The sequence below is a fragment of the Equus asinus genome, chromosome 2 (genome assembly GCF_041296235.1).
Source record: "Equus asinus isolate D_3611 breed Donkey chromosome 2, EquAss-T2T_v2, whole genome shotgun sequence".
Taxonomy (NCBI): Eukaryota; Metazoa; Chordata; class Mammalia; order Perissodactyla; family Equidae; genus Equus; species Equus asinus.
This window is the reverse complement of record NC_091791.1, coordinates 32,918,488-32,943,538: the sequence shown is the minus strand read 5'-3', so window position 1 is coordinate 32,943,538 and position 25,051 is coordinate 32,918,488. Positions and strand designations below refer to the sequence as shown.

Sequence of the window (25,051 nt, the reverse complement as noted above, 5' to 3'; positions counted from 1 at the left end):
TTACCTGGGCATACCTGAATCACATAAGAGTAGAGTAGTGCAGGCCTGAGGAGGGGAGAGAGACAAGGCAGGAACAGAAAGAAGGAAAATGCGTCAAGGATGGGCCAATAAAGGAAGACTAGATGGACAGGAGGGCAGCACAGCAGAGACGAGAAACTAGCTGGTGGGCAAAGGGTGAGGGCAGAAAGGAAGTGCGGAAAGAGCCCATCAAAATAGACCAAGATAAACAAAGGATCAAGGTGGGGGGTGAGGGGAGACTCTGATGTCAAAAGATACTACGGCTGTGGCAGGACACACATATGTCATAGCCAAGGAAGGGAGGACCGCTGACGAACAATTCTGGCACCATCTTAGCCACATGGAGGAAGAGAGACTGGTGGAAGGGATTTGGACCTAAAGCAAAGGGAATGTAGTTTCTCCAGAGACTAGAAGAGTAGAGGTTTGGCCTAAGAAGGTGGGTGAAAGATATGTGTTTACATCTGAGCTCTCTCCAGAAAGAGCAGTGGGATGTCTGGCCATTTCCAACCCTGCTCCAGCTTGGGTGGATGGTGTGGAAGTGTTCCAGGGGCCCTGCTCTCAGTGGGAACCTGGGTGTCCTCCGCATCGCCTCCAGGCTGCTGTGAAGTAGCATCTGCTCCAAGCCCACTGGCTCGTGCTTGCTCTGGGCTACAGTGGCCAAGGCCAAGCCTTCCAGGAAAATCTGAGAGATCGTGGGGGTGGCAGAAAAAGCTGAGCCAGGGCTCAGCTTTGCATAGTGGGAGCTTTGGCTTCTTTGCCTTCTTCGGGTGGTAGGAGTGAAAGAAGAAACCATTCTGTGGTTAGACAATGAGATGACTCAGGTAGGATCCCAAAAACTGCTTCAGAGAGTGTCAAAGAAAGAGAAGGCAGGGCACATCCCTAAGCTTTTGAAGAAGTACATTGAAAGAAGCCAGTCCCCCTCATGCAACACCCTATGGTGGGCCATCAGCACTGGGACAGTGGAATGTGGGGATCAAGGTAGCAATCTTCATATTCTGTACGTTCTGTATGTGGGGAGTGTGTGACCAAAATGGCCCTGCCAACCCTCAAATGCTCCTGCCATCTCCCGAAGTAACCAGGGATGTGAGGTGCTGTGCCTGCTGCTTGGCCAGCGGGCTGTGAGTGGGACTGCCATCTGGCACCAGGAGAGGGATGCAGAGGCCAACTGGCACGCTGGTCAGTGCCGTGCGCCAGCTGGGCTCTGGGCAGAGCCTCCTGCCAACCAGCACCCAGGCAAGAGCTTCTTTGACTTGATCCAACTCTTCCACGTGGCCTTTGTAGTTACTCTTCTGGTTTCTTTCACTGGAGAAGTCCTGACACATGCACTGGGTACTGTGTGTTCACAGGACATCCTACTGATGGCCTCTTGGAAAAAGGCTGGACAGAGAAGCTGGCTGTGCCCAGTCTCTAGACCTGTGCTGACCCATCTGGTAGCCACTAGCCTCATGTGACTATCGAACACTTGAAATGTAACTAATCTAAATTGAGCTGTGCTGTGAGTGTAAAACACACTGGATTTCCAAGAGTCAGTATGAAAAAATTCCATAAAATATCTCATTAATGTTGTGTATATTGATTACATATTAAAATGATAGTATTTTTTGATATATTGGGTTAAATAAAGTATATTATTAAAATGAATTTCACCTGGTTTTTTGGTTTTTTTTTCTTTTGGTAAGGTGGCTGTTAGAAAGTTTAAAATTACATACGTGGCTCACATTTGTGACTCGCCTCCTACTTCTGTTGGGCCTTGTTGCTCCAGACTGTGGTTTCCACCTCATTCATCCTCATAGGAACCCCAAAATGTAGGCAGAGCAGGTAGCAGGATGCCCAATCCACAAATGAGGAATTTGAGCCTCATTCATTCATTCATCCATTCATTCCTTGCTCACTAAGTATTTACTGAACCCACTGTGGACCAGGCACTAGGGATACAGTGGAGAAAATATCAGGGATGATCCAGTCTCAGGAGGAAAACGGGTTCGCCTGAGAGTGGATCGCTAGTGAGAGATGCAGGCAGCACTGGAACCTGAACTTCAGACACTAAATCCAGGGCCCGGTTCCCTACACTCCCACAGTATTGAGAAGGCAGAAAGGTGACAAGCGTCAGAATCAAATCACAAACACTAATGAAAAATTCAAATCCCTTCACTTGACTTGCCTGTGGCCTTAGGTCTCTGTACTGGAAAGAGAGTGGACTGCGGGATTCTACAAGTCTGGGGTCTAGTTCCAGCTCTGCCACCATAGAACCTCAGTTTCCTCAATTTGAAAATGGCGGTAACAATAACGCCTACCAAGACGTTGTTCTGAAGACAGGTGAGATAATCATGTTGTTTCTGGGACACTCAATACATGTCTTTTCTTTCCCTTTTAATAGATCCCAACGAGGTTTCCACCAGTCCTGGTTCCTCTTATAAGATTCAAGGTCAAGGTCAATGTTGTATATTTCTTCTTTTCTAAATGTGGTTCTCTGCAGTCCTCATTAACATAAAAAAAGGTGTCAAGCTGGGCCAGTGCCCCAAGTTAGTGTAGAAGAGCCTCAGTTAACACCTTCAGGGGCATCTAAGATGTTTGCAAATTAAAATGTCCTTGAAGTATGGAGGCTGGGTAACCTGACCCCACCCTCATGCCAAGTGAGCCCCTGCTCCCAGGTCCATGCTCCCAGGTCCATACTCCACGGCAATGTCATCACCCGTGTTTGCTTGCAGGTCTCTGTCACCAGCTTGAGCTCTTGAGGACAACGACTGTGTCTTCCTCTGTGTCCCCAGCTCCTAGCACAGCCCTGACATAGTTTGATGACTGCTGAATGGATGCTAAATGTGGAGGAGGGAGAAGATGGCTTCTTCCAATCAGCAAACAGAGCTGGTTATCATGGTTACTTAGAGCCAGCCAAGGCTCTCGACTTAGGCCCTCACAAACCAGTTTAGCATCACAGAAAGAAACATCGCTTTCCACTGTGCTGACTGGCATTATCAGTAGAGCTGCCACAAAAAATGCAGGAGGCTCAATTAAATTTGAATTTCAGATGAACAACCAATCATTTCCTAGCGCAGTATGCAATATTTGGGACATACACTAAAAGATCATTCTTTATCTGAAATTCAAATTTAACTGGCATCCTTTTTTTTTTTGCTAAATCTGGCAACCTTAATCTCCAGCTTAACTGGTCCTCTCAAAAATGTGCATCGCTGATCATCAGCAGAACCGCGGATTAGGTGTGGGTGGGCCAGTGCCAATTTCTTATCAGTTATCTCACTGGAAAGGAGCCCCAACACCTAATTTACTGACCTAGGGGTGGAAGTCAGGGGAGGAGAAGGACAGGAGAATTAAAGTAAATAGAATTAGAATAAAACTTCATAATCATTCATGACATGGAAAGCAAAATAAGGCCTCCCAAAGCGGTCCACATCCTAGCCCCTGGAACCTGTCAATCTGTTAATGTTACATGGCAGATAGGACTTTGCAGATGTGATTAAATTAAGGTTCTTAAAACGGGAGATTAGACTAGATTGTCTGGGTGGGCCCAATGTAATCACAAGGGTCCTTATAATAGAAAGAAGGAGGAGGAAAGTCAGGGTCAGAAAAGGAGATTCGGCGACGGAAGCAGAGGTCTGTGATGTGGTATGAGAAAGGCTCAGTGGGCCACTGCTGCTAGAAGATGGAAGTGTACCATGAGCCAAGGAACGCAGGGGCCTCCTCTAGAAGTTGGAAAAGGCAAGGAACTTTGACCTCCACAACTGTAGGACAATAAGTTTATGTTGTTTTAAGCCACGAAGTTTGTGGTAATTTGCTACAGCAGCCCTCGGAAACTGACACATGGCAATAGGCAAGAAGAAATGGTCAGGACACTTTTTCCAGAGAGAAAACTAACCACCTCAAAGACTCCTTCATTAGCAAAGACAATTAATGGGACTAAACTTTATACCATGTGTGTTCGCTTATGCAATCTTATTTTCTCCTGACAACAGCTCTCCAATAACCTGGTAGTACCATTTCTCAATAACCTGGTAGTACCCTGTTTCAATAACCTGGTAGTACCCTTTCTCAATAACCTGGTAGTACCCTTCTCAATAACCTGGTAGTAACCTGTTTCAATAACCTGGTAGTACCATTTCTACAGGTGGAGGGATTGGGGCTCAGACAGCTCGTGGAACTTGATTAAGGCCACAAAGCCAGTGTTGCTGCTACTAAGTCAGACAGGGGCCTCTCCAGGCTGGGAGACACATGGCGTATTCAATCTTGACCAGGCTGGGGTGGGGGCTGTGAATTTCCAGGCATTTCAACTAAGACTGTCGTGTCCTTCTTCCCCACTACAACCACTAGCTGATTGCATTTGAAATACACTTGCTGTGGCCTGGCTTTTTTGCTTGGGAAAGAATTAAATTTTGTCTCCAGTTATTCAGAGCGTTAGGATTCTTGTTCTGTTTCTGCTTGGGTTTTGCTCTCCCCAGATGCTCAAGACAGAAAAGATAACAATTCCACAGACTTGCGCGGCACTTGTCGGCTTATATAGCATCTCCACAGCCACCGTTTCATTGGGGCTTCACCACTGGTTACGGGGAGATTTCCTTCCCCTGTTTTGAGAGGGGAAACCGAGGCTTCAAGAAGGACAAAGGGCTGCCTGCTCAGGGTCACATGGCTTGAAGTGGGTTCTTCTGACACCCATCTGCTTACGTAGAACCTGGGAGAAGAGGCTAAAGAGGGGGCCGATGGGGAGATTGGGAGAAAGGGAGGGACCAGCATTTCTGAGTGGGCACAGCCAGGAGTCCTGGGAGAGGAGGGAAGAAGAGAAAAAGCAGCCTCCCTCAGGGTGTGAGCAGGGCCACTAATCAAGGGACCTCAGCTACAGATTGGATATCTCCATCCGGTGGCTGCTGGTGTGCTACTGGGCGCCCAGTCACCATGCACTGGGGAGTATCCTGGCTTCCCTCTTCCGCTGTGGTCATCTGAGGGGCATCCAGGGCCCTGAGAGCAGAGAAGGAAGACCCGCCATTGAAAGGAGTCCTGGGAAGCCTACTCTGCTATGGGCAGGAATGCTGGTCTTCCCATGCCTTTCTAAGTGTGGTTCCATCAAGACCCCACGGACCAGTGGATCCCTAAGGCAGCAGAGAGGTTTGCTCACCAAGTACCACTCCTCACTCGCCTCCACACCCCCACCCGCCTGAGGGTCAGCTTGTAGGCTGGGGGCTGATGCTTCAGGAGCTGAAGACCTGAGATGCCTCTCTGGCCCACATCAGGGGATGCAAGCAATGTTGTAGGAAAAGTTTGAGCTAAGGCGTCAGACAGTTTAGATTCTTGATCTGCCACTGAACTACCTGGACGACCCTGAGCAGCGACCCTGATCAGACGGGATCCAAACCCAACCCAAAGGGATATTTTGGAAATTAAATGTCATCGTGTAAATCAAGTACCTTGCACAGTTCCTGGCACACAGTAGGTGCTCAATTAATGATAGCAACCACACAAATATTTATTATTATCAATGCTCAGTTTCACTAAGGTTCACTAAGTTGACCTTGTAAACTTATTAAATTTCTAAGTATAGCAGCAGAACTTTCTGCCACATAGAAGCCAAGGCTGAGTCTGTTCCTGAGTCAGTCGTGAACTCTGTTGGGAGCCCTACATACAGGTCTAAAATGGGTCGCTGCCCCCTCCCTGCAGGGAGCCTTGTTTGGTGCTAAGCTTCCAGATGGGCTTTGTGATTCTTAAGCCAGGAGGGCAATATCTCTTCCTGTGACTAAAAATGGAAACAAACTGCTAATTCATACCCTTGAAAAAATTGGCTGCAAAGCCCGCTTTATTGATAGAGCCATCGGACACAAACTTCATCCACATTCTGTTGGAGCTCGATTTCACATCCTCCGGCTTCTCATAGCCACAGAAGTGGCCAATCAGGATGCTGTCCTCTGTGGGGCCGTCGCGGATTTCCAGGTAGTCGTAAGCACAGCTGTCGTGCCTTTCGATCTAGATAGAGAAACAGACGCAATGTGGAAAATGGCGGATGGCCTGGCCTTAAGGGTTTTGATTTAAGAAAATAACCTAAATATTACTCTCGAAAGTCTAACCAAGAGGAAAAGGACCCATGTGTGTCCTAGGCTTCTCCAAGCTTTCTCCTACTTGTAGAAGTCAAGGCTGAATCAAGCTGCAAAGAGATGATAAGTAGGGAAGAACAATTCTACAAACCTCCTTGGGTCCCATCCTAGACCTGCTCTCCAATCATTCCCCACCCTCTCTAGCAGCCATTAGAAAGGAAGTGAACACGATTTCAAAGCCTGCAAAGGTTTTGATATCAGATATCCGGGTACCACACACCATGGGCTTGAAATGGCCCTTAGGTTCCTGTTTTCAGCCCAAAAATGGAAACCCATCTTTACAGAGCAGAGAGTGTCTAACAGAAGTTGACATTTCCTTCATCCATGGGAAGACAATCTTAGCAGTACTCACCTCAAAAGCTTGGAAGGTAAGCCCCACGTGAAACCCTTCCGAAACCGTAATCCTCCAGACACATTCCTTGGAAGGTCTGTAGTCATCGGGGTAGTTGGGAGATTGAATCTGCCCGGCGTCTTTGTTAATGTCTCCCCCACATGTAGCTTTAGAGAGAGAGCCAGGAGGAAGGGGGTCCCTGGTCAGACCTTACGAAGGAAGTTGGGTGGCCATTATCACCACTAGGTGACTCCTCTTGCCAACATTTTCATGTCCATGCAACCAAGACTGTGCCTCTAGAAAGGCATAATTTCATTTGTTTGCAACTCTGAATTTTTTTCATACAAAGGAAATAACGGTGTAGAGCAGTGGTTCTCTACCTTTCTTGTGCCTTAAAATCACCTGGGAGATTTCTCGAGCTGCAGAAGCTGAGGCCACATCCCCCGAGGTTCTGATTCAAGTGGGTCTGGGGGAGCTTCCAGCAGCAGTGACGTTTAAGAGTCCCCCAGGTGATGTGAATGCAGAGGGTCGAGGAACGCTGATACAGAGGGACGCGTGAGTGCGCATGCACACACATGCACACGCATGTTATTTCTTTTATAAAAACAAAATTTTGGCCTCTCCAAAATTACAAGTTAAGGCCCGTGGTTTCCTTTGAGGGGGGCCACAGGTGTAGCTAGCCAGAGAAACCCAACAAGTGGAACAAATACAAGCAGAATTGCCCTGGTGGCTGCTGCCTAGACCCCAGATCTATTGGTTTCCTCAATTCAACCACCACGGTGGCCTCAGAGGCCCTTGCAAGAAAGTAGTTGGAAATTCCCTGCCATTGTCCAAAGTCCTCTTTTCACAAATGAAACAAATAGAGGCTCAGAGAGGTTTAGATTCTTTGCTCAGGCTCACACAGCTATTCAGAGGCTGCTTTCATTTCCACAGGGTTCTATACCTCCTGAAACCACCCCTGTGTGGGGGAAGCTGGCTCCCCAGCTGGACTGGAATGAGGGCTCAGCAGAGTGGTGACAGGTAGATGATGCCTGTCCTGAAGTAAGCACAGCTGGTCTCTCTGCTTCCAGAATGTGGGGGAAAGAGCAGCATAGCCCCTGCGGTGGTGGCCCCCACCCTGGCTCTGGCAGCTGCCACGCATGTCTGGGCGGAAGAGGGACAGCGGGCTGCATGGTAAAGACAGAGGCATATCAAGAACTCCCAGGTGGCTTCCTTCAGCGTGAACAAACCTTCATACACTGCGAAGAAACCCTTGCCCAGGATGTTGCTGCTGCTCCGGAACTCCACCCAGAGCCGGCTGTCTGTGGAGATGAGGGGCTCCGGGACTTTATCGCCACAAAACCTACCTGCGAAGCGGAAAAGAACGGTCAGGCTGTTGGTGAACAGCCAGAAGGGGCTCGCTGCAGACAGAGAGGAAGCAGTGTTTCTTCCAATGTGGTTCAAGGTAATACCCCGCCCTGGGGCAAATCATCTTGTAGTACATCAGGATTAAAAGATGGAACAGAGGGGCTGACCCCGTGGCGGAGTGGTTAAGTTCGCGCGCTCCGCTGCAGGCGGCCCAGTGTTTCGTTGGTTCGAATCCTGGGCGCGGACATGGCACTGCTCATCAAACCACGCTGACGCAGCGTCCCACATGCCACAACTAGAAGGACCCCAACGAAGAATATACAACTATGTACTGGGGGGCTTTGGGGAGAAAAAGGGAAAAAATAAAATCTTTAAATAAAAAAAAAAAAGATGGAATGGAAACAACCTGGGTGCCTCCTCCAGGCTACCTGCGGGAGATTTAGAGGACAGCCCAGGCAGCCCCTCCCCTGCCAAAGGGGTCCCCTTGAGGTGCTGCCGGTGTGGCCGCATGAATGTTCCCTCCCCTGGTATTTCCTATGACATATTAGCCCTTCTCTTCCGGGGGCATGCCTTTGGGAAGATACTCTGCCTTCCTTGCCTCAGAGAAGCGATGCCAGAAAACACACAATGGAGAAATCAAATCTTTTTGACTTCTGAATTTCACAAGCCCAGTCACAATACCAAAGATTTGAAAAAATACACAAGGAATAGGAGCACATTTTCCCATCCTTGTAGTCTTAGAAAGATTCCTAGGATGGATGAGTGAGGGGACTAAGGAGAAAGAGGATTGGAGAGGGTACTGTGGACTCTCCTAAAGGACCCTGTACCCTGTCCCACCCTGAGCTGAGAGCCTGGATGGAAAAGGATGATGGAGACCCCAAGTGGGTTTAAGGATCTGGGAGAAGCAGAGAATTGTGCTCAGTTCCTGGGCAGAGCCTGGAGGGGAACAAGACGCTGGATTCCCATGTCTCACCTGGGGCCAGAACAGAAATGTCTGTGTGGTTTGTAAGACCTGAGGCCAGGAGGCAGGCATGCAGAGCCCTCCAGGCAAAGCACAGCATGATGGCAGCCATGTGACTCCAGGCTCCTGGGAGGGGTAGGGAAGCGACTTTCCCTCAGCCCAGAGGACTTGGGGAGCCACAGAATATCTCTCACAGAACATCTTCTAGGGAGATGTGGACTTGGTACCATTTGAACTGGCCTAGGGTTGAGGCAAGGAGGAGGCACAGCAGCCACTAAGATGGACAGAGGACTGGAGACAGACATCCCAACAGCAATGCCAGCCAGATGGCAATATGGGTGCCTCCTGCACCACCATGCCCTGGCACAAACTATGCCCCTCACTGGCACTTCCACCCTGGGGGAAGAAACCACAAAGTGACTGAAATTAAGTTCCCACTACCTGATGGAAAGGGGCTTATAATTTTTATTGAACTTTTGTTACTGAAAAATACAAATAAATTTCTTAGACACTAGGGTATGGATCTGAAATTTGGACCCTCTACAAAGGAAAAGGGGGAAGGCCATCCTTCCCAGTGCACAGTAATCCTTGGCCATATAATTTCTAATGCCACATAATGATGGCCATCATGGCAAGGACAGAGATGGGGCTGAGTGGGAGATGGGCTGAGTCATACTGAGCAGTTCTCAACACAGACCAGTCAAGGCCTGTTTGTACTGGAAGCCATGGTTCTCCCAAACGCTGACTGTGAGTCACTCAAAAATCCATTTAAGGGGCTGGCCTGGTGGCATAGCGGTTAGGTTTATGCGCTGTGCTTCAGTGGCCCGGGGTCCGCTGCTTCAGATCCCAGGCATGAATGTATGCACCACTCATCAAGCCATGCTGTGGCAGGTGTCCCACATACAAAATAGAGGAAGACAGGCACAGATGTTAGCTCAGGGCCAGTCTTCCTCAGCAAAAAGAGGAGGATTGGCAGCGGATGTTAGCTCAGGGCTAATCCTCCTCCAAAAAAAAAATCCATTTAATATTGGGGGAATGGGGAGTGACTGTCAACGGGTATGTTTTTCTTTTAGGGGTGATGATGTTCTCAAATTGATTGTGGGGATGGTCGTACAACTCTGTGAGCACACTAAAAAACCCTTGACTTGTACACTTTAAATGATGAGTTGTATGGTATGTAAATTACATCTCGTTTCTTTTTTTAAGTCCATTTAACAAATATTTTGGGCATTCTCTTATTGCCAGCACTGTCTTAGGTGCCCAGTCAACCCCTTGAAGCTGTAACGCTGCTTTGCCTTTCTGAGAAATGGGGAAGTGAGCTTGGGGGATGAGGAAATGCAACTATGGACATTTCCTAATGGCCATCTGAGGCAGACATTCTTTGGGGAGACACAGGGTAGAGGCTGCTAATCTCCTGCTTTCTTCCGATTCTGGCCACCTGCAGCCTTTTGGATTTGTTGAGCTTAATACTAAGTGAGATGAGCTCAAACCACTGCCAAGAATTCAGCAAGGAAAAGTCCATCAGAAGCCTATAAATTTTCGGTAATGGTTCCTCTGGCATGGCCAATTAGTGTCAATTAGTCCTTTGAAAACAACACGTAAGCATGGGAAGTATTGCTTCCCAGGGAGGAGACAGAGCCGCCGAGCAGCAGTTAGACATCGCCGGTTCACAAAAGGAATTCCTTCTCAGCTGAGCCAAAGTTTCAAGTCCAAATTTCTTCTTTTAAAAACTCCAGCTGTCACAGCCGCTGGGGACTCTTTCCAAAAGAGAGAGGGACTTCCATGGCCTTATTGCCTAAGAACCCAACCGGACGAGATGAGCCACCGGCCCCCAGGGCCACAGGACAACCATCTCTACTTAGTTCTTTGGATGAGGTAGGAATTCTAGGCTAAGGTGTATCTTACTGGCTTGGCAGAGCTGGACTTGGTAGAACAAATTACAAGTTATTTCTAAGTAAAGTCTCTCCCCAAACCACCTTGGAATTCTTAACTAGAACCCTCTACATTGTCCTTTGACTGCTGTCAACATTCTCATCTTCACCATATGGTTCTGATAAAAGCCCCCTTTTTACTGTGCATGTCTATACCAGACACTGTCCTAAGCACTTTACGTGGATTATCCAATTGCATCCCCTCTTACACCCTGAAATAGGTACTAGCATTAATCTCAATTATGAGAAAAGTGAGGATTGGAGAATTTGGGTTGAGTTACACTCAATTCTGTAAGCGGATGCAAGCTTTTGAATGGTGGTAGTCTGAGATCTTGACCTTCATCATCAGTCTCATCTTCCTCATCCTCATCCCCGTCATCACCACCACCCTCAAAAGGAACTTCTCTGTTTAAGGTGCAATTCTGAGCACTACATTTTTGGATCCATAAACATCGACTCTGCTCTCTGGGAATATAAACATCATTCCTCTTTCACAGTTTGGGCACAGACACATAGCAATGAAGATCAAAGCTTCAAATCATAAAGCAAGTCGGTGGTAATGCCAGGCTTGGCTATCTGACTCGAGCTATTTTCTGCTCCTTTGGGAGGCTGCCCCTGCCCAGGTTGCCCCAGGAGTGGGGCCACGCGACACTGATTGGCCAGGCTGGCCTCTCTGAACTTCCCTCCCCACTTCAGGGAAAGGGGGAAAAAGGGCTTTTGTGTGCATTGTGGTGGTACAGAATGCCCAAAGACAGTTCTGCATACAAAAGTGCATTGTGAGAGTAATTCCTCCAGCAGAAGTAAGGGAGGGCAATCCAATTAACAGGACAGTGTTCGCAACGACTGGGTGAGTTCTCCATGCAGACACCTTCCTCCTCCCTTTAGGTGCAATCTCATAAGTGACCCCTGAAACTGAAAAACCAATTTGATGTCTTTAACCAGCCATGAAATGTGTTCTCAATCTACTTACACTTCCCTTTAATCACTATGTGAAAACCCGGGTCCCAAACAGCCTCCTTCCAAAAAGCCTAACAGGCTGGAGAGAAATTGGACTAGAGAAAAGGTGTCAAATTCCTAAACTGAAATCTGGTTCCTGGCTTTGGAGGAGGAGTTTAATAAGGATATCAAGAAGAGGAAATGCAGATGAGGACGCTACAAGTGCGCTCCGTGGGGAGTCATAAAGGGTTCATTCATAAAAAAATATGGGTCCATTATGCCTGGATTTTCACACACTGCCCTGGGAAAATATGCAATGCACAGTTTTTCAGAGCAAGATGCATACTTTCACAATCCGCCCTAATCCGCTCTCTCTCCTGCCAAAGGGGCATTGACCTGCCTCCTCTCGGCAGATTTCATGGCACTGACCCCTCCCAGGGACCAGCTCGGCCCACACAATGCACTTGTTCCAAACACAAAAGTTCACTAACAACTGCATTTGGAAACATCAGAGCAGGCCAAATAGTTGGCAAAGGACAACTCCTGCAAATGAAGGACGATGGTTACAGGCACCGGGCCATGCCTTGGCCACAGCACACTCAACACACACACACACACTCACACACACACACTGCGAAAGTGTGTAAAATATGAGCCAAAAGAAAAAAACCGCACAAAACAAAACAAAACATCACTGACAACAACGAACAGCAAAAGCCCCATCTAATCAATGAAAGTGTAGCCAGCGATACCGGATCTGTAGTGAGAAAATTCTTGTCTCAAGTTCAAGAAAAGCGAACGGCTGGAAATTCCTCTGCCTGTGCCCATTCTCAGGAGCGTGCCTTGATCCTCTCTGGGGAACTTCAGTAACAGAAACTTCCTCCTCCTGAGCCCTTTAAGTCTATCACATTCCTGGGGGGGCGCGGATAGGGTTGCCAGATTTAGCAAACAAAAACACAGGAAGCCCAGTTAAATTTGAATTTCAGATAAACAACGAATCGTGCATTTTATCTCTAGAGGGAGACCTTTCTCAGATTTAGCAGTCCCCTCTCCCTGTCACCAGGACATCTAAGTTCTGGTCTGATCTCAACCACTAGCTGGCTGTGTGGCCTCAGCGAGTTGGTCCACACTTAGGGAGCATGGTTTTCTCGTGAAGGTGTGAGATGAGTGACTCGAAGGTCCTGCTGGGCTGAGGGGGTCTGTCATTCCATGTTCTCAGGAAACTCCTCCCACACAGCTTCTTTCATGATTTTAATTATAAAAGAATACTTGAATGCATTCTTGTAAAAGATCCAAACAATCCAAAAGTATACAACCAAACCATGAAGCTGCCTCCCACCACCGTGCGTCCTTTCTCAGAGGGAACCACCTTCAATGGTTTGATAAGCACCCAGGATGTCCTCTTTCTATGCATTTGGTACTAGACAAGTACATGTGTGCATCCATTTATAGATAAGCAGGATCATTCCTTGACCCAACTCATGGGGATTCTGATTTAGAAGTCTCCCAGGAATCTGTAGTCATGGAAATCTTCCCAGCTGATGGTAGTGTTCAGCCAGGTTTGGGAACCTCTGCTACTAGGAACAAAGCCTTCTGTATGTTTGTACCCCTCAATGTGCTACCTGTAGAGCCCTGCCGCCCTCTGGCTGCTAGTGCACACCATGTCTGCTCACATTAGGCAGGGAGCAGACATCCAGGCACGCAGCTCCACCCTGCCATCAGGTGGCATAACCCATTTGTCCTGCAGTGTACACACTCCTGTCCGTGCTTGGCCTGGGGATCACTTTCTTGTCTTCCTTACCTGGACGCTAACTACCTAAGTGATCCCTCCTAATGGTGGTAAGCTGTACCCCAACTCAGAGCCTGCCCTGGCTTCTTTCTAGAACTCCTGTGGACACAAATTCCTGCCTGTTTGTGCCTCTAGGAACTGAAACTCACGGCCCTCTGGACAGAGGGGGCTTGTGTGCTCTTCCCGGTGGTAGCTGACCTGGCTGAGACCCTTTGGTCATACAGAGCCTAATATCTGCCAGGCCTCTTTGGGTCCAGCCAGATCCTCTGTCCCAGTCTCTTCTGACCTACCCCAGAATCTGACACGAAGTCAGGCTCGGTCTGTCAGTAAAACTCGCCAGCTCAGCTCTCTCCTTTCTCTTCTTCATCTTTAGTCAGCTGTCCCAACAGCAGCTCCTCTCAGGCCAGTCATTCGCAACTTAACAGGTGTGGCTTTTCTGCCCACGTGAGGATATGCCAGGGACAAAGTCCTCACTGAGACCTTAAACTTGTCCAGTGCGGAAGCCCACCTTACAGACCACTCTAAAGACGAGGACAACACACTCTCAGCCAAGACCCTTCCGTTAGGCTCCTTGTAAGTCTGCTTCTCTCTCTGACTCCACCATGGCTGCCATTCTGAGGCCAAAGGAGGCCCTATGTCCACTCCCAGGACACTGACGCTACTAGTCCTCATTACAGCATTAATCTTCCCTGGTCACCCATGAGAGATCTCTCTTCTGGCGACCAATCCTAAATGAACTGGTCTTTCTCTTTATGCCACCTGCTCACTGCCTCTCACTCAAAGGTCCAAGCTGCCTTTTCATGTAGGAGTTCATACACTGTTCATCTCCTAAAAAGAATACATACTCATCATAGAAAAATTAGAAAATACAGCTAAACCAGGAACAACAGAATAAATTTTTAAAAAATACTCCATCATCCTGAAATAACCACTGTGTATTAATTCATATTTATAATTTAACTTGACATTTATATTATACATCACTAAATGGTTTCTTCCAGTCCAATTCAGCCTGCACAATGTTTTAAGTAATTTTGTTTTGAGTAATTTTGGTCAGGATATTCACTGTTCAGTTTGCCACACTGTCCACCACTCCTTATGTTATCATACCAGCCTCATCTCATTCATTTACACCTTTATCCCTGAAGGCATTTGAGTTTGCAAAGCCTGCTTAATATACATATAGACGTATTTTTATTAAAATGGAATCTTGCATGATCTATTTTGTAACAGCTTTTTTGTTAGCAAGGTACAATGAACACCTTTCTGTATCAACAAATAGTCACCTCCAACTTTATTTTTAATGGCTGGATAGTTTTCCATTGAAAAGATGTATTATAATTTATTCAGCTAACCCCTACGGTTGAACATTTAAACTGTTTTCAATTTTGCCTGCTTCAGTGAACATCCCTGTAGCTAGAGCTTTGCACACTTCCTTAATTAGTTCCCTAGGATAAGTTCCAAGAAGTGGAATTGCTGGGTCAAAGGGTATTTGCAGTTTTAAAAGCTTTTAACATGTGTGGCCAAATGGAGTGTTCAGAGTTTTACAATGACACAGACCCTTGAGAGCTTCCTGTGACTGCTGTCAGGATGGACCCTTCTGAACATTAACAGCATCACACAGAACATCCCCTCGCTCTGCTCGTAAGGCTTTCTAAAGTCAACTCACCTAAGAGGGGGGCTTTTCTCCAATAACCATCCCGGACCTCCACGTAGTCGTACCAGCACAGGCGGCTTTTAAATAAATCCAGGGATGTGAAGTTTAAGACGATCTGTAAAGAGTTACCGTAAAGTGAGTTTTGGCAGCAGAGCCTGAGGAGTTGAAGATGCAGCTTGAATACTGGTGTTCTCACATTACCCTTTAGCATACAGAGTGCTCAGACCACAGTAGGAGTGTCCTCTCAAAAGCACACTCACAGGAAGCCTCCTGACATTAAATAATAAACCTTAAGCAGGATGGGGAGTAAACAGAGGAGATGGGTCCTTTGGTTCTGTCTGGGGAATAACTTGAGCTTTTGAAGTCACTCGGTGGTTTACAGAAAGCAAGATGCATTAAAAAGATGGGCCAGGACGAGTTGAGACTGGGGATTTGGAAGGAGGTAAGAGGTCAATGAAGTTCAGAGATACAAAAAGATCTTATAACATCATCAATCATTCCAGAGGGTCCGGGGTTAGCCCGAGTGCATCTGGGCACCTTCACGATCAATGTCCCCGCGGCCATAACCTCACTCCTCTGAGGTGTGGTGTGTCTAACAGCCTTCCAGTTAGGCTAACAGTCTAACAGTTAGTCTGTGCGTTTGTTCATTCATTCATTCATTCATTCATTCATTCCACCACTGTTTCTTGACCACCTGCTGTGTGCCAGTCGGTGTTGGCCAATCGAGATAGAAAGATCAGTAAGACGGGGTTCTTGCCTTTAAGGAGCTCAGAGAACGAGGGAGAGGCAGATGTATGAAGCTAATTAGGACAGTATGGTATAAATGCTGAAAAGAAAAGGATAGACAGAAAGGGCATTCTGGAGTCCCAAGGAGGGAGAAATAAATTCTGCCGGTGATACTGGATAAGGCTTCTCAGAGGAGGTGATTTAACCTAAGGGGAGTGGGGGTCCAGTGGGCAGAGAAGTAGGGTGAGAGAGCATTCTAGTGAGGGACTGACAAGAGCCAAGGCACTGACATGTTTGGGGAGCTGCACTGTGTGCCCAGCGTAGGTCATTGTGTGTGTGTCAGGAATGAGGAGGCAGAAGCGGCGAGGAAAAGGAGTGAAGGCTGGGGAAAGGGGGTTCAGAAGGACTGGGAAGGAGGGTTCCAGTTCTTCTGGATATCCTTGTGGCTGTTCAGTGGATGTCCCTTTACATAAACGTGGAGGGGCCTGGGTGGGCCCTATGGACACAGCACACAGGCGCTGCACCGGTGAACTGGCTCTGGTGCCCGTTGCAACCCTTCCAGCTCAGGGCTGTCCTGGCAGATGGCCCAGACAGAGGTCAGGTTTTCCCCTTTCCCTTCACCTCCATTCAAGCCCCGCCAGGCAAGGTGCCCACACCCATCTGGCCCCAGCTGTCAAGTTTGCTCTCTGCCCGTGCTCAGCATGTCACTGCTCCATCATTTCTCAGCTCTTCTTGCTCTCCAGCGTCCCGCTGAAGGCAGCCTTGCTCCAGCCCCTGCACCCGTGACCCTATTTCTTTTCTCACTCAGAGGGACCTTGCTCTCAGCCAGCTCATCTCTCTCAGGCATCTTCACTCTCTCTCCTCCAATAGCCACTTTCTTATGTAACAGCCCCAGGTCCTGCTATCTCTAAGTAAACCCTTAGGCTGGAGGGCTGCAGGTCAAGGGTTCCAATGCCTTCCTGGCCAAATCAAAAAGCCAGTTATAGATTTGTCCTTGTTCTCCATGGCCCCTCTGCTTTGAACCTCTCCTCTCTAGTTTTCACTATGCTAGCCTGTCCTCTCTCCACTGTTCTCTCTCCTTGGCTGGCTCCTGTCTCCTACTCCCCATTAACTGTGAGAACACTTCAAAGCAAAGTATTTCCCTTCCAGCTTCCCCATCTGTAGGTGACACCATCACCAGTGACCCAGGTACAACACCTTGGAGTTATCTCTGCTTTGCCCCTATTGTACCTGCTGCATCATATCTGCTCAGCACCCATGTGGACAGACTGTCTTCCTTTAAGATGTCTGTGACCCTTGCTCCAAGCCAGTCTTGCTGCCCCTTCAACTGCCTTTCCTGCATCGCTCCTGCCGAGATGATTCCGGAACTCTCCCTGCTGTGCCCCCGTCCATTCTGCACACTAGGGCTTCTAGATCAATCTTGCACTTACATCTCATGTTTACCAGATCCCTCCTATGCTCAGAAAACTTCAGCAGCTCCCTATGCCCGCATCTCATAAATTAAATTCTCTGCTTCCCTTCCAGAGCCTCCAGCAACCACCCTATGTGACCTTACTTCCCAATGAGCCCTGACATATCCGTACTAGTGGAACCCTCTCCCGGCCCAGCTCAAGCGGCCCCTGCCTCCTCCCTAGGTCCTTCTCTGATTGCACAGCTGGACACGATCTTCTCCTCCTTGGAACGCCTCCCTTTCTCTCTTACAGTGCTTGCAAAGCAGATGTTTTTAGAGTCAGGCAGATGTGGATTTCTTCTCTCGTCTACCTCTTACTAGCTCTGGGACCTTGGCAAAATACTAGTCCGCCTGGACCTTTAGTTCCTTCATCTGGAAAACAACACGCACGTCATTGGGTTGTTGAGGGGACTGCACAAGAGACTGTATACAGACTGCCTGGTGCTATGCCTGGCACAGAACAGGCCCTCAATAAATGACAATTTAAAAAATCAAGCCACACTGAGTGCACACTTCGCGCACCACACACTGGACACACTAAGCGCTCTTCACAGGCTGCCCGTCTTGAGTGGCATTGAGAGGGCCCACCCCTCCCCTTGGGCCAATCCCACTCACGTTCAGGTCTCAGGGCAAGTAGCACTTTCCTCCACAAAGCCCTGTGATCTCCTAGCAAATGAAGTCAGTACCAGAAAATAACAGGCCAGCTCACCTCCTGTGTCGTAGAGAGTGTGTGTGTGTGTGTATGTGTGTGTGTGTGTGTGTTGTGATGTCACTCTTCCAGTGGTTCTCAACCCTGCTTGCATATTAGAATCACCACGGAAGCTTAAAAACAATATATTGGTGCCAAACAAATGCCCCTCTTTCAATTAAATCAGACTCCTTAGGGGTGAGGGGGGGACACTGATTAAACTCTCCATCTCTTGAAGACCAGGATTGTACCTCAGATTCCTTCTGTACCCCCTTCAGGGCTCATATCGAGGTGGAAGGGCTCAGGGATACTTGATAGCTGGTTGCAGTATAGTTCTCCAGCTTTTGCTTTTTAAAACTTCAGAAAGGAAATGTTATTACAACTTCCTTGGCAACACATTCATGATCTGAATGAACGGGATAATTATTCAGGCTAATTATTTTAAGTATGTTAGTGAACCATAAAGACCAGAGGGGAAGAGGTGATGAACAAGAGGTGATACTTGAATCAATCAAGTTTGCTAATTACTAGCAGCTCTGGGGAAGGTTGGGTGAAGCAGAAATTGAAATAATTGGTGCAGGAATTTCAACGATACGTGTTCTCTCTGCCCCCAGTTAGCAATAATAATTAAGGCTTGGTGAATCTTACGCAGTTCAAACACATTGCACAGCCTCTGCTACAAGGGGCAATTCAACAATTTGGGGATTACCAGACCCCTTCCTCTCCCTGCCTCCCTCCCATTGATGCCTCCTATAGAGATAGCACGTGAACTCAAGGCAGACAGGTCTGGAGTCTCTCAGGCTCAAGATGACAACCACACAGTCATAAATGCTTAGAGTCAGAGGAAGGGAGTGTGCATACAGGTGTTGTGTGTGTGTGAAGCTGTGTTCAAATGTCTGTTAGCCTGTCCCCTTTGTGGAATAATATAGGATGACGGTCAAGCATCTACGTTCTCAGAGTGAAATCAGCTGGGTTCAAATCCCAACTCTGCAACAAACTGAGTAGACTTGGGAAAGTCCATTTCCTTATCTGAAAAATGGGTGTGGTAAATAGCACCCATCACATGAAGCTGTTGTGATGTTTAAATGAGGGAATCCATATAACATGCAGAGACCAGTGCCCGGCCCAGAGAAAACACTCACAATGGTTCCTAGCCATTATTTCTCTCTAGTTATCACACTATGTTTAACTTACATTTAAATGGACTTTTTTTTTTAAAGTTATGAATTAGGGATACCTGAAGGTTGGTTACAGGCATCTGAAAACCCAACACCCCCACTGTGCCCCGAGATGCGGGTCTTTCACTCAGCCACTCAGCCATCCACATGTCTATTCAATAAGTACTTGTTGTGTGACTCTGTGCCATGGGCTGTGCTGGGTGCCAGGGATCTGGGGGCGAACAATCTCTGTCTTCAATGAGTTTAGAGTCCAGAAGAGGGACAGCCAAATAAACCAGCTGTCTGATATTGTGAGACAAGCTATGACAGGTATGACTGCAGGGAACTAGACCCAAGGGACAGGGAGGGCATCTCAAAGATGGCCACATCTAGGCTGAGACAGCTTGAAGAACCCTTGGATTTGTAGAGAGGTGTAGTGAAAAAAATACAAGGTTCAAAGAACAGAAGCCCCAGTTCCCAGTTCTGTATCTTACGGTGAATTTGGGCAATTTGTTAAATGTCTGAGCCTCAGATTCCTTGTCCATATAATGGATAAAAGGAGACGCACTCTGCAAGAGGGTTAAGAACATACCACCCTTGGACCAGGCCACAAGAGCCCCTGCCCTAGAAGGTGGTGGAATCTTCAGAGTCACAGGAACCTGTTCTTCCAGAGCTTGTGATGCTCCTAGACCTCACTCCAGGTGCCCAGGACCCTGGACTTCTCTGTCCAAACAGCTCTGAGCCTTGGATCCATCCTCCCGAGGCTAGACAACACACCAGTTCCACCGGAGGGGCAGTCAAGGAACAGCCATTTGCAAGGTAGGAGTGGAGGGTGCTTGGGAGTGTGGGCTGGGGTGTTGCCTTGGGTGCTCCGAGATGGAGCGGGGGCTGGGAAGAGGAGAGGCTAGCCCTGGGTTGGGGACTAGCTCCGCCCATATTGCCACCTTCCAGACCAGCACTCCTAGGTGTCAGGGAATTCTAAATTGGATCCTTGCCTTCCCGGGCATCCTGATGGTATGTTTACCAAGGCAGGAGGATAGAGCCTACTTTGTTTTATAAACTGTGAGCTTGATTTACAACTTACGTGGACATTTATTACACAGGCCTCCATTTGTATGGGGGAGACTGGTTGAAAAGTCCAGAAATAATGAATGTTAGGTAAGCCAGCCCAGTGCCTGGCACACAGTGGGTGCTCATAACATAACAGCTGTTATTACTACTATTAATAATAATTCCTCACGCCTCACCCAACTCAAAGAAAGCTACGTCATTTCCTGAGGTGGTTTCACACCTACCTTTTCCCCCGGAGTGACCGATATCCTCCAGATGCAGTGGGAATAGGAAGGGTAGCCATTTGGGAAACCAGGTGCGGAAAAGTTTCCTGTCGTGTCCTGCAGGGTCTCCCCGCACGCTGTGCAAGCAAAATGACACTGTGATTCTGGCATGCGCACGTGCTCCCACCTAAGCAGCGCCCCAACACGGGGCCGCTAAGCAAATTCACCCCTTTACCAGCCAAAGCTCTCGGAACACGCGGTGAGAAGCATGTCAGGCAGAGTGACATTTTTTTCTGGTTAATAAAAGCAAAAACAGGGGCTGGATGCCAAAAAGTCACACCCCAGGGGTTTCTTCTGCGGTTCTCAGGATTGAGCTCAGCCTAGAGCTGGGCTTGACTCTGAGCTCTTCAGCCGCTTGGCCGCGGTGGGGAAGTTTCCCTTAGTTTTCTTATCTGTAAAATGGGCAGGAACTATCTAGAGGGCTAATGAAATCATCTGCATTAAATGAAATGGGTCAGCTCAGAGCTTGGCACAGAGTGAGTGAGTGCTGCATACACAGCAGCCATTATAATTACTATGAATGACGTCTGTGGCAGAGAGAATATGACAGTGCAAGTGAAGCAAAATGAAAAAGAAAATGCTTTGAACATTCATTGCAGCTGTTAGTTTGAATCTTGCCTCTTCTTTTTCTGCTACCCATCTCTGAAAGAGCCACAAGAGTGAAGAAAATTAAAAAAAAATGACCAGAGGCACGGGAGGCCGGAATACCCTGCAGGAGGCTGTTCTGCCCTTGAATGTTTGAGGGTTGCCTGGTTATGAGTCTAGAACCTAGTCCTATGTATGTGAAAAATATTTCCCCTAATTCATTCTAAAAAAGTCACCTGTATGAGTAGGCTTGGAAGCTGCAGGTTTCGTATCCCCTCCCCCCTAGGGATTTGCACCCCAAAGACAAAGATATTGGTTTGCTGAGTGCCTCTGCACTTATGGGGCCACCCCCAAAGTGTGGGAAACAAGCGTCTTTATGCACCTTTTCCTACATGGAATTCAACCTCTGCAGGCAACTACCCTCACTTTCCGCTACGACTTGAAATGACCTGGAGCTGCAGGAAGGGATAGCTGGAGAGCGGCCCATCATCGGCCTCAGGAAATCCTGGATATCGGGGCCTCGATATCATGTTACCCAACAACTGCCAGGCATCAGGAGGATTATGCCCGGCAGTCAACACCCCTGAGGGTTCCATGGAAATTATTTTAGAATAATCATCAACATTCTGCAAAAACAGATACATTACTGTATGGCTCCATGGTATTTACCAGCTGCCTCGAATCCTTTTGGGAAGTAAGAGGCACATACATTATAACTAAATAAATACTACGGCATTTCCCAGGGAATGCTATAAGGTTTCTCTTTCAATTCAGCAAGGTTACATGATATGTGTGTCCTGTTTTTCAGCCCTAACACGCCCCCAGATGACTGAAAGCTGGATGGACATATTTCCTAGAGTTTTGTGATGGAGCAAGCCGCCCCACGGCCCTTTGCACACCCTATGATCTAGTTTAGTAGGGCAATGAGATGGCCCAGATTTTCTAAGATGGCCCGTATTTCAAATATCCTGTCCCCTGATGAAAGCATGTGTCTGGTCTAGGGGTTTAGAAAGGTTATTGGACCTGTTGGTCATGGAATTTCCTTCTTTCTCCTCAAGCCACTGGAATGCATTCCGTCCCATCAGCGGTAAGAACCTGGCTGCTGTAACCAGTGTTTTGTACTGAAGCTCAACAGCCTAAAGCAGGTGATGTGAGCTCACCCCCAGGACAGCAGAGGTGACGATGCTGAAGCCGAGAGAACAGAAGGCAAAGAGGGCAAATTCAAGGGGAGGCGGTTTCTGAACTGGCAGAGAAGTGGGTGTCTGCTCAGACCCCAGTGTACTGTCCAGTCTTCAGTGGCACACACCTGGCCACTGACCAGCACCTTGGATTCAAGGAAAGCCCCAAGACCACAGAGACTATCTCGTTTACAGCACGGAGACTTCCTCTGCCTTCCAGTGTTTGGGAAACTGACGCTCATCCTTCCAAAAACAATCTCCTTCATTCTTTGTCTTCCTGAAAAAACTCTTGGTTTTTGCTTTGCCAAACCCACATCCCCTACTCCCATAGACAGGAGAGGTGTTTTTACTGTTACGGGGTGCACACGGCATTGGGCCCCTGTTCACTGTTGTTCCACTATGGCTTCTTCCTCTTCTGAACATCTGGGCTGTGCCAGAGAATTCCAAAGCCTCCCACAAGTAAAACTGTGGGCTCCAAGACCTATTATTCACTTTACTCCCCGCAATCACTTCACCATTTGGGCTTTCTACACTGTCTAGCACCTCCTAACAGCAGCACACCAGAAATTGCAGTTGCGGGGGGCAGTTTCTTTAGGTTCCCCAAGTTGTTTTCCCAGCAAGGGGGAATGTTTGCAAAGGGCGGTTGAGTCATGCTCCGTGGGTGCTACGGAGGCCCTGGGACTTCCCAGGATTCACAGTTACCTGGGCATTTGTACAGCTTCCTGGCTTGAGCTATGTCTCCCTGACTGAGCCGCACGCGCTGGCCAATGGTTGGCCTGACGCCATTGTCGTCTCGACGCGGGAGGATGGTGTCTAAGAAAACTCCTCTAGAGGAAGAAAAAAGAGAGAGAAAGGAGAAAGGAAAGTCAAGGCTATCTGGCCATCCATGCTTGGATTTACAGTCCATTTTCTTGCCCATAACCCCATCAACCTTCCTACCCCCAGCCTGCCTCTCCCCAGGCTGACACAACTGAAGAGGTTTCCTTCACCTCTGCCGGCAATGGAGCATCCCATTTCATCAGCTGCCTGCTCACTTTCCAATGGGAAAATTACACTGCCAAGTTTAAAAATATGCCCCAGCCCAGTGGCCTAAGGGCTTCCATACTGATGTGTACTGAGCATTTCCACAAAGCCCCTGACAGGTCCAGGCCCCAGACCGCCACGCTGTACAACTGCAGGGAGCACCTTTCAGAGAGACTAAGGTTTGAGTGGCAGCCCCCGGAGTTGCGTGTTGGGTGGTACTGAGCATGGATAAGTCCAGGCGAGGCTCCAGAGAGAGCCTGGGAACCAGTGCCATGTGAGACTCTCAGGGGCTGCACAGAGAGTGCTGGTTGATGACCTGGTTGGTGAACGAGGGGGACTGGAGTTTGGGGGCTTTGCTGGCAAGAGGGATAATCAATAGAAAGTGAGCTGAATGCAGAGAACGAAAGGTAGTTGAGAGGGTCCTGGCCTGGAGATTTCTATGTAAGGCCTGATGCTGCCACCTGGGTGAACTCAGACGAGTCCCTTCCGGTCTCTGTGCCTCAGTTTACTTCTCTGAACAATAAGAGATTGGCCTAGAGGATCATGGCAGCCCCTTCTCACTCTGACAGCTTATTCTACTCCCATATGAATGAAATCTAAAGTGACCAAAACCAGGATGCCCTGCTGAGTACCAGCCCCATTCACACTTCCATGTTGTGGGCACGGTTTGTGCCCTGCCTGAGCCCCCTACTCTGCTTCCAGACCCCCAATTTGGGGCTTCTCCTGGGGGGTAGGGCCTTCCCTTGAACCAGCTCCTTCTCTAGTTCCCACCCTGGTTCTTTCCTTCCCTTCTTAAACCAAGTTTCTGGAAAGAATGGTCTCCACTTTCCATCTGGCTGCCCACCTCTCGTCACTCTGCAATCCAACTGTGATCTGGCCACACCAGCAGAGGCCACCAGTCGCCGACCAATTGACAAGTCAGATGGACACCTGTCAGTCCTCACCTGCCCTCTCTACAGCACTGACACCTTTGCTGCCCCTTCCTCCTCGGACTCTCTCCGTCCTGGTTCCCAGGGCACCGTTTTCTCTGAACAGTAAGTTAGCATCCCCTTCAGCTTCCCTCTTAAGTGCTACCCCTCAGGTTTCTGCCCTCTTCCTCCTCTCTGCTCTCTCCTGCTCCATCTGCTCCTCTGGGTTTTAGCCACCACCTATAGGTTCACAGCTAATTCTCTGAGTCCACCCCCAGAACCACCTGCTAAGCGCCAAATGCCTGGTGACCCCTCCACTGGGCTATCTTATGGGTCTCTTATCCAATTCATTCAAAACCAAATGTATTCCATTCTTCTGCTTGTTCCAGACCCCTGCCTTAGCTCAGGAGATCAGCATCCCTTCCTGAATTCTTCCCAGGAGCTCTTAACAGGCCTCCTCCCTGTAGACTCAGCCACCCCTGCGCTACACCCACAGCCTGGCAATGTGATTGCCCTGAAATGCAAGGGCAGGCATGTCGCCTCTCTGCGCAGGAGCCTTCGCCCACTTCCCATCACCTCCTGTCTTCTGCCTTCCTCTCCAGCCACTTCTCCCGACACCTCCTCCTCACTCATTATCCTAAGCAACACCAAACTCCTACTGGCCCTAAACATGCCTTTGCACGTGCTGTGCTCCACCAAGGCTGCCCAACCTTCATCTTCTTGTCCACTTGAAAACTGTTCATTCTCCCAAACCCCATCAGTTGGCTTTCCCTCTTAAAAGTCTTCCCGAGCCCTTTCTATCCCTCCCCTCCTGAGCTGACCATTCCCTCCTCTGGGTTACTTTTGAGCCTTATTCATCTAGTCTCTTCTTATCATACTGTATTGTCTTTTTTTGAGGGGTGATGGCCTTCAAACTAGTTATTTACATCCAAAAGGGAAC

General features: G+C 48.4%; 1 protein-coding gene across 1 annotated transcript in view; it reads right to left on the bottom strand.

The window, feature by feature from the left end:
• The window catches only part of TLL2 (tolloid like 2), a 134,977-nt gene that overhangs the window by 18,646 nt on the left and 91,280 nt on the right, over positions 1 to 25,051 (bottom strand). Inside the window, exons 8-13 of the mRNA XM_014858419.3 lie at positions 22,883 to 23,007; positions 20,379 to 20,494; positions 15,075 to 15,177; positions 7,671 to 7,787; positions 6,463 to 6,608; positions 5,787 to 5,982 (exon numbers count right to left, since the gene is read on the bottom strand). Coding sequence (XP_014713905.1) covers positions 5,787 to 5,982; positions 6,463 to 6,608; positions 7,671 to 7,787; positions 15,075 to 15,177; positions 20,379 to 20,494; positions 22,883 to 23,007 — 803 coding nt within the window. The remainder of the gene's footprint in view (positions 1 to 5,786; positions 5,983 to 6,462; positions 6,609 to 7,670; positions 7,788 to 15,074; positions 15,178 to 20,378; positions 20,495 to 22,882; positions 23,008 to 25,051) is intronic.